This window comes from Mesoplodon densirostris, chromosome 6, assembly GCF_025265405.1.
Source record: "Mesoplodon densirostris isolate mMesDen1 chromosome 6, mMesDen1 primary haplotype, whole genome shotgun sequence".
NCBI lineage: Eukaryota > Metazoa > Chordata > Mammalia > Artiodactyla > Ziphiidae > Mesoplodon > Mesoplodon densirostris.
The window spans coordinates 51,964,235-51,974,508 of NC_082666.1; the positions used below are offsets into that span (position 1 = coordinate 51,964,235).

The window sequence follows — 10,274 nt, forward strand, 5'->3', positions numbered from 1 at the left end:
TTGCATTTTCTTTTTTATGAGTAATAGTTTGTTAATGTCATGATTAAGTTTTGAATATGATGGTTAACATGATGCACTTAAAGTTAAATCAATAGTTTAAAACACTGCATGAAAAAAAATAGCCAAGATCTGTTAGTTTTGCTGCGAGGAAGATTGAAGGCTTATCCAGAAAAAATTATTCTTATATATTAAAAGAACAGTTTTGTTTCTTTTAAAGAAAATAAAGTTTTGGCTTCTTGAAAAGGCTGGAACTCACTAAAAATGTTAGAAGTTATCAAGCTGACTTTCTACAGTTAGAATACATTAAAAGTGTGTTCTTCATAACTTAAAAATTTTCAAAACCAAAATTATCTGTAGTCTAAGAAAAGAAATCCATGGAGGCATAGCATTGCTGTCCAATATATCATACGCTTTGTTACTAATGAGATTCCAGCAGATTGATAACGCCGGAGGCCTTGGAGAGTTAAGATTCTAGAGGGAAGGATGGTGAAATGTGTTGTTCTAAATGGCATAACCACTGAACGTGAATAACTTAAAATCAGATGAGAAAAACTAATTAAAATAGAAAAAGTAAAATAGTTTAACCCTTCTAATAACCAACTCTATGTTTGCTTGATAGGAAAATTGGATTTCGATTTTCTCATTTTCTTCTCCATTGTGTGTGTGTGTGTGTGTGTGTGTGTGTGTGTGTATTAACTGTTGTTACAGGTTTCTAAATAAAAATCAACTTTAAAAAACCTTTTTATTTGGGAAATTTTCAAGCAAAAATAGGAAAGAAAATAGGAATATTAATTCCCATGTACTCAGCTACATCTTCAACAATTATCCACCTATGTCTAATCTTTTTTCATCTATATTCCTACCTGCTTCCTACCCGTTATGTTATTTTAAAGCAAATCCTACATCTTTTCAGTTCATTTGTAAATATTTTAGTATCAATATATCTCTTAAAGATAAGAGGTGGGTTTTTAAACATAATCATAATACCTTAAAAAGTAGCGTTTCTTAAATCATCAGATAATATTCAGAAAGTGTTCAAATTTAAACCTAGTTGTTCATTGGTGGGTATTGTGATATTAAGATTGATCTATTGGGTCAGATGTTGTCAGCCTAATGGTTTTAATAGCTATTTAGTATTGTCTAGTTCCATTATTTCATTAGGGGTTACAGAACAGTGATAATGTATTTTTAATCCTGAGATATTCAGTGTTCAAACTTCTCTGATTGTCTTATAGTATTTTTTAAACTATATTTGTAGGAATCAGGATCCAAATAAGGTCCCTACATTGCAATTGGATGATACTGAGTCTCTTTTTAATCTACTCCCCTTTCTCTCCCTTTCTTCGTCTCTTTGCAATTTATTTCTTGAAGAAGCTGGGTTGTCGGAGTTTCTCAGTTTAAATTTACTGATTGCATCTCAGTGTTTTATTTAACATTTTTCTGTAAATTGATAATTAGATATAGAGACTTGATCAGATTCATGTTCAATCTTTTAACAAGAATATTTAGAAGCAGTGTTGTGTTCTAGAGACACAAAGTATGTCATTACTCCTCTTTTTTGTGAGCATGTCCGTAGCCATTGGAATGTATTGTCCACAGTGGCTGATAAGAATGCTCTTGATTTCTTGAGGCTATCTTTTCTTGGACATCTATTTTTTCCCTCCTCGGAAATTTTAAGAACTTTTTTTTTTTTATCGTTGAGTTCTGATATTTCACAGGATGTGTCTTGGGTGTGATGCTCTTGGCAGACCCTTTCGGTGTGAAAGCCTTCTTTGTTTCATATCAGTTTTCTTCTCTTATTTCTTTATTTTTATTTTTTGGGGGTATAGTTGCTTTACAATGTTGTGTTAGTTTCTGCTGTACAGTGAAGTGAATCAGCTATATGTATACATGTATCCCTCTTTTTTGGATTTCCTTCCCATTTAGGTCACCACAGAGCACTGAGTAGAGTTCCCTTTGCTATACAGTAGGTTTTCATTAGTTACCTATTTTATACATAGTATTTTCCCTCTCCACTCCCTCTCTTCTTGCTTTCTGACTTGTTCTGTTGCTTTAAGTCTCTGCTCAACTGTTACTGTATCAAATCACAGTGATCACTCTCTATGAAAGCATTCTGCTACTATCTTCTATCCTGCTTTATTTTTTTCATAGCACCTGATGTTGATTTATTTATAGTGTCTCTCCTATGACTTAATGGTAAGGCAAGGACTTTTTAAGATTCACTGCTGTTTCCTCAGTGTTTAAAACAATGTCTTGTACATAGTAGGTACTCAACAATATTTGTTGAATTAATTATATTAGGTTGTTGGACTTGTGAGTCATTCATCCTCATCTCTTAACTTTTATTGCATATTTTAAATACACTTTTATTTCTTTTCTACATTTTGAAAGTTTTTTTTAAAAAAAACATTGTCTTTCAACAACCATTGAATGTTTGCTCTTGATAACTGTAATTGTAAATTATAATATTTCTTTTTCTCTGGTCCTTTTTCATTGCACCCTGTACTTGTTTTATGGCTACAGTGTCTACTTCAAACTCCATAAGGATACTAAGTAGACACCCCAACCCCTCATTCTCCTCCAGTAGAATATCTTCTGATCCCTAAATTTTCTTTATGTCCTCCTTTGTTCATCTTGGTCCTTCAGTTATTGTAGTTTTTCTGGTAGCTGGTTTGGGTTTCTTCAATAGATGTTTAGTTATATTTCTCTACCAGATCTCTTTAGTGTAAGTGAATGGGGTAGGCCTCCCAATAGAGTGCTTGGGCATGTGTCAGGGAAGGGGAGGGAAGGAAGGAAGGGTTCAGTTGACTCATCTATTCTGAATGAGTTTAATTATCTTGCTGTATGTTCCAAAGCCAACTCTTCCTTGCTTCCAAGACTCTCTAAGAAAGAATTACACTTATCTGTGGTGTCTTTGGCAGTGATTTTGCTTTGCTTTTATTTTTCTGTCAATTTTATCCTTCCTACTTACATTTTGTAAAAATCCAGCAAAATTTCTTTTTAGATGATACCCTTTCTTATCTAATATTATAATTTCTTTTTTAAACTTTCTACAAGGTTATATTCTTAGAAATGGTTGAAGAAGTACATATGTTCATAGAGCAAAATTGGAAAACTCAATTTCTTCTCTTCCCCTTCTACTTTTACTCCTCTCCCCAGAAGTAAACCACTATTAATAACTTACTTATGTTATCTTTAACATAGTATGATTATTACTCTTTAGCTTACTTTTTTGACTTAACAATGTGTCTTGATCATTTTTGCATCTTGCCAGTTTATTATTTTTTTCTCCAGATGGCTGAAATTCTTATTTTTTTTTTTTACTAATGAGTAAAAAGTAATATCTTAATGTTTTAATTTGTATTTCCCTGGTGAAAAATTATGTTGATCATTTTTATATATTTATTGATCCTTTGTATTTCATATTTTGCGAAATGCTTAACCTGTTTCTATCCTTTGCCCATGTTTTTAGTTATTTCTAACAATACCCAGACGTTGTATATATGCTTACATTTGTCCTGTTAAAAAATGTATTTTGCTAATATTTTCTTATAGGTTTGCCCCATCTTATAATTTTATTTGTAGTCTATTTTCTTTCTCAGAAGTCTTACATTTTTTCAGCTTTGTTGATATTTTTCCTTTGTGGATTCTCCATTTTGTATTTTACTTAGGAAGGACTGATGTTTGTTATTTTCATCCTCAGTTAATTTACAGGGTTTTTTTCTTTTTTTTATAAATTTATTTATTTGTTTGTTTGTTTGTTTATGGCTGCATTTGGTCTTCATTGCTGTGTGCAGGCTTTCTCTAGTTTGCGGCAAGCATGGGCTACTCTTTGTTGCAGTGCGCGGGCTTCTCATTGGGTGGCTTCTCTTGTTGCAGAGCACGGGCTCTAGGCACATGGGCTTCGGTAGTTGTGGCACTTGGGCTCAGTAGTTGTGGCTTACGAGGTGTAGCACTCAGGCTCAGTGATGGTGGTGCACGGGCTTAGTTGCTCCGCGGCATGTGGCATCTCGCCAGACCAGGGCTCAAACCCTTGTCCCCTGCATTGACAGGTGGATTCTTAACCACTGTGGCACAAGGGAAGTCCTAATTTACAGTTTTTATGCTATTATTTTTAAGTATCTCTCTTCTGTCACTTCAGTGGATTCTTGATAGGGAAAGGAATTAGATATGTGTGCTCAATTTGCCATCTTTATCAGGAATTCAGACAGATACTTAATTATTCCATGTACTAGGGTTTGTCTCTTGGCTTAATTTAATAACTCACTATCAAGAAATTTCACAAGCATGTAGTCACTCATAACATTAGATATGCTTTCATTTTGTGCCTTAAAAGTATTCTGGGGCTTCCCTGGTGGCGCAGTGGTTGAGAGTCCGCCTGCCGATGCAGGGAACACGGGTCCGGGAAGATCCCACATACCGCGGAGTGGCTAGGCCTGTGAGCCATGGCCGCTGAGCCTGTGCGTCCAGAGCCTGTGCTCCGCAATGGGAGAGGCCACAACAGTGAGAGGCCCGCATACCGCAAAAAAAAAAAAAAAAAAAAAAAAAGTATTCTGATATGTTGAATTATTTGCAAGTGGAATATTATAGGCCCTGTCAAGGTTTAAATGTAGCATAACTTAAAAGTCCTTTTTAATTTTTATTACTCAAAATATCTAATAATTCTTCTATGTTTGTTTACTTTGGATAATTAAAACTTATTTTAACAAAAAGCAAACATAAAATGTAAAATGTTTTCCTTTATCTAGCTTAGGGGAGTCTCTGTAGCTTTCAAGCATTGAGGTTTGTTATAGATGATAATAAAAATACAGGTATTGCATTTTAGCTTTTCTATTATGTAGTACACTCCTATTTTTAAATACCGAAACTATATTAATTTTAAAGTGATTGAGTCTTTTGTAGTTGTAAATTTTCTCCTTGTCAGTAAAATATTTAAAGAGTGTTGGGTGTTCTATTTAGTTGTGAAATATTTTCCCGTTATGGTTTTATCCCATGTTTATAACTATGCCTCATTAAATAATATAAACAAATATTTTCTCTGATAAATTGTTCCATTTATTCATCTGTGTTAGTGATGAATTTAGATAGTGATTGATTCATTTTGCTGTCTAGATACTGAACCTAGATGGATTGATTTGTTATTTAAAAAGCTTTGGTACTTGGGTAGAGTTTGACTAGGGTATGAATCAAGTTCGTAGCACAGAAGATAGCAGGAAAACAAAAGAAAAGAGAAATGATGAATGTATACAGATGAGAGGAAAATGGAATAGAATGTATATTTGTGAGTAGTTGGCTAGGACATCAACCATAAGAGATGAATGCTCAATAAAACCTTGTATTGCTTTTTCCCTGAAAAAATATTTTAACTCTTACTCTGTGTTCCTGTAACTACTGCTTAAACAAATTCTTCAACTCCTTTAGTCCTTTCCCTTAAGTTATTTGATTCATTTCTTTAGTTATACTGCTTTTTCTCTGAAGTTCTCTAAATAGTATGTAGTATTTTAAGGGCCACCCATGTTACATTAATTCTGCTCTTTTATATAATCTAGTAAGGAATATATCATACCCTCTTGTTTCTTTGTGTATATTTTAAAGTTACTTTATTTTATTTTTAAATTTAATTTGTTTATTTTAATTTTAATTTTATTGGAGTATAGTTGATTAACAATGTTGTGTTACTTTCAGGTATACATAACAATGTTGTGTTACTTTCAGGTATACAGCAGAGTGATTCAGTTATACATAAACATATACATGTATTCATTCTCTTATAGATTCTTTTCTCATATAGGTTATCACAGAATATTGAGTAGTTTCCTGTGCTATACAGTAGGTCCTTGTTTAGTTATTTATCTTATATATAGTAGTATGTGTATGTTCATCCCAAGCACCTGATTTATTCCTCCCCCCACCTTTCTCCTTTGGTAACCATAAGTTTGTTTTCAATATCTGTAAGTCTATTTCTGTCTTGTAAATCAGTTCATTTTATCTTTTAAAAAAAATTAGATTCCACATATGAGTGGTATTATATATTTGTCTTTCTCTCTCTGACTTACTTCACTCTAGGTTCATCCATGTTGGTGCAAATGACATTACTTCATTCTTTTTTATGGCTGAGCAATATTCCTTTGTATATATGTACCACATCTAAATTACTTTAATTATTTTGCTGCTTCATGACATCGGTAATTTGGGTCTAATTTTATGCTTGCTGTCTTCCCTGAGCCATTTTTTATTGTAATGTCTTTAACAGTTAACAGTCTGAATTCTTATTCTTAATATTTTCAATTACATTTGTATTATTTTACCTCAGACCCACCTTTTATTTTTCTTGGATTTCAATAGCCTTACTTTAACATCATGCATGCAGTAAAACTGTTTTTATTTATTTTAGAGGATCACAAATAATTTCCCTGAGATTGATTTGTTACTCTCAGACTCCTAAGTCCATGTAAAAACTTGAAGATGCTCTTTTGTAGAATTCTCTTATAATTTAAATGTGTACTCACTTCCCCCTGAACACACATGTGCACACACACAAACACACACACATTTTCACATATGTAGAATGGGGGTATGGAAGGACAGAATGTGACCACACTGATATTTTGAGGGCTTAGAATGAGGCATTTTAGGTTAAAGTTACTTTTTTAGAAAGAGTGTACAAGTTATACCCCTTCTGATTTGAGGATCATAATTGACAACAAAAAACCCTGCTATTTCTAATACTTAGGATAAGAGTAAATTATCTTTGAAAATGTATTCATATATTTGCAAGCTATACTTTAAAAGTGAGTCAGTAGAATGAAGAAAATTAAGAAATAGTGAAAAGACTTGAAGTATGATCCTAGATCTTTACATATTTTGTCAGATTACATTGTACAAATTACTTACCTAACTTTCATATTTGTGACGTGAAGTGCTTATGCTAAATTATTTCAGGTACAGATTCTACAAAGCTTTGGCATCCATGGTGCAGGTATAATGGGCAGATGGAACTTGTGAATGCTTTTACTAATACTGTGCTACAGAGAACTCAATCACTTGGATTTGGATAATTTTTAAAAACAGAGAACACCAAATTTATAGAGCCCCATTTCTTCAGTGAATAACATGTATAGCTGTTTCTGATTTAAAAAATAAAGCAAACCCCACGTCTGCCCTCTAAAAATGTTTGAAACGAACCCGTAGAAAATATAATCAAAAAAAGTTTTTTCATAAAGAGTTTTCTCCTTTGAAACATTGAGAGGGTGTGTAGCAGAATCAAGGTCAGTAAATCATTTATTTTAAAATCCATGGAGTAGAATTGTTTATACATTCTATTATCAGAATTTTCTATCTGTCAATCTATGTTTTGTAAATAAGTTCTTCCAACTACAAGAAAACTAACAAAGCTAACAATTGGGGGATCATTACTTTCTTTTTAAAAGACATATTAGGAATTTAAAAGATAAATAAATTGGAGGTATAAGGGAGCACTCAAAGTTGTAAATAACTCATGGACTTCAGTAATGGTCCAGGCCAATCTGTGTTTATATGCAAGTTCTTAGCATCAGTTATAGAAGTTTTATAACAAATGTATTTTAAAAATTTATGGCATACTAACTTTATTAATTAAAATCCTCTTGGTGAAAAGTTATTTTACCTTAGAAAGTGGCCTTAGGCATTCTCCTTTAATTTATTGATTTAGAACAAAGTGTTTGAAAAAGTATATGAAAAGCTTTGAAATAATTGCAATGCACATGGTGTCCAGCTTGTCAGTGATATTTTTCCTTTTTTGTAGTTTATAAGGCAAAGTATTTTAAATTCCTTCTCTAATGGAATTTTGCTTCTTCAGTAATAAGCAGTACTCTATCCAAAGGGTGTCAAAATTTTGTAATGTAGAGGCTTCACTGTGATCTAAAGTGTTACGATATTTTAATTAGGAAAATTGATCAGGGACATCCATATGATGGTATACATTTCCCAGTGCTTCCATATTCTTCTAAATTAGAATGAAAAATACATTAAAATTTACATTAAATTAGATCTGTTTTCAAAGTTGAAGGGGGGAACCCTGGCGGTCCAGTGGTTAGGACTCGGTGCCTTCACTGCTGGGGCCCGTGTTCAATCCCTGGTCAGGGAACTGAGGTCCCACAATCTATGCGGGGGTGGGAAAAAAAAGAAAGGGAGGAAGAGAGGGAGGAAGGAAGCAAGCAAGCAAAGAAGGAAAGAAAGAGCGGGAGGAAGGGAGAGAGGGAGGAAGGGAAGAAGGGAGGAAGGAAGTTGAGTCAGGGAAAAAGGGTTGGGATGGGGTTTATGGAATGTATTTGGGACTCCATGGTGGGAGGTGGGGGTCACAGCAGCCCTTTCATCATAAACAGAAAGGAAATTTTGATCAGGGCATTTAGGTTACATGGTTCTTCGCCTTTTTTTGTTTGTTACAGGCAAAGGGGAAGATAGTGATGTACTCAGTATAAATGCAGATGCTTATGACAGCGACATAGAAGGCCCATGCAATGAAGAAGCAGCTGCTCCTGAGGTCTCAGAAAATACAGTCCAAAGTGAAGCTGGTCAGATAGATGACCTGGAGAAAGACATTGAGAAAAGTGTGAATGAGATTCTGGGACTGGCAGAGTCTAGCCCAAAGGAACCGAAAGCCGCCACCCTGACTGTTCCTCCACCAGAAGATGTTCAGCCTTCTGCACAGCAGCTGGAGCTGCTAGAACTTGAGATGAGGGCAAGAGCTATTAAAGCCCTAATGAAAGCTGGTGATGTAAAAAAGCCAGCCTAGTTTATTTAAATTGTATCTGAATATTAGATGTATTTGAACAAAGCCACATCATATAATTTTGTATCTAAAGTTTATTTGGGGTCTTACATGATATTTCTCATGTAACTCTTATTAGATAAACTCATTTTAGGCCTAAAATACATGTTTTTGTTGTTGTTACTTTTGTATTATATATGTTATTGTTTTCTGAATTCATGGCAAATATCATTGGGTAACCTGGATACTTTGTTAGATGAGTATTTAGCTATATCTGCAAATTAATATCTGAAAAGCCATTAGCAAAAAGAATAATGGTATTTTTTTTATTTTGAAATGTTTTGGCATCAAACCAAAAAGTTTATGAAAGATTGACCAAGCATGTTGCCTTTAGGCTACCTGTATTTTGTGATAGAATATTAAATTATTGCTCCTAGGTTTGTTAACAATTTAAGAAATTTAGTTATGCTTATATGCACTTTTAAAATATGTACTGCATTGAAGATGCCTTCTATGGGTGTGGACTTGTTAGTAAAAACTGAGTGACATTTTTGTTACAAGACTTAGAGATCCAAAATGGCTGAGGAAAGCTTTCTTTATAAAAGAAAAAAAGGACTTAATTTAAAGCATTTTTTAACAATGTAGAAGTAATTGCCCAACTTTAATTCCAGCAGACACGTTATTCTAACAGGTATTTGATATTACTGGACGCTTAGTTCAATTTTTTTCCTTCAATAAAAAGGGAACACATTTTAATTTACATTCCAAGCTGTTAGGAAAAGGAGACTATTTTATTGTACAGGCTTTCATCTGATGCTTTTGCTTGAAGATCTGATATGCTATAATTAAAATAATTAATTTTAAATTAATGAATTAAAAATAATAAAGACTATCATTCTGGATCTGAGGACTTTTGATACATTTCCAAAAATGAAATTAATTTCAGGAAGCTTTGATAAGTTGATGTAATAATTAATCTAATTTTGTATAGTTTTTGTAAATAAATTAATATCCTGCCACAATTATGGATGCTTGCCCCATCACTAATTGTAGTTGTTTGATACCAAAATAAATTTAGGCGGAGACTCTTAAAATAAATTAATTTTTTTTCTAAAAGATAAATCTGGAACTGTTGTTTTTATATTTGCTAACAAAAACAGTATATTTCATTTATAAGCCATGTTCTGCTAATGTTGTATGAGGATTTTCCTTATACACAAAACTTACAGGGATTGTGTCTTATTAGCTGGCTTAATTATATGTAAATTTTAGAGGGTTTCTTATGAAAATAGTATTTATGAAACACTGGAGTTGCAGTTAACAAATTCATTTTTGTTGTTCCTGAACATGCCTTTAAATAATCCTGTCATTTTTTTTTCTTGTGGAATCTTTCTAATGAAGGACAGAGGCCTATATCATTTGAAATGCTTCTCTTAGACTGATAAACATGGATATGATTTAAATAGTTCTCATAGTTACTGCTTCAAAATGAAAAAATCAGTTTCTATTTCAACTTAAATTAAAA

The 10,274-nt window shown here is 33.0% G+C and overlaps 1 protein-coding gene across 2 annotated transcripts in view; it reads left to right on the forward strand.

Annotated features, from left to right (window-relative positions):
• The window catches only part of CAAP1 (caspase activity and apoptosis inhibitor 1), a 50,437-nt gene extending 40,589 nt beyond the window's left edge, over positions 1-9,848 (forward strand). For both annotated transcript variants that reach the window (XM_060101149.1, XM_060101150.1), the window contains exon 6: positions 8,427-9,848. In XM_060101149.1, coding sequence (XP_059957132.1) covers positions 8,427-8,773 — 347 coding nt within the window. In that variant the 3' untranslated portion in view covers positions 8,774-9,848. The remainder of the gene's footprint in view (positions 1-8,426) is intronic.
• Positions 9,849-10,274: the final 426 nt, after the last annotated feature.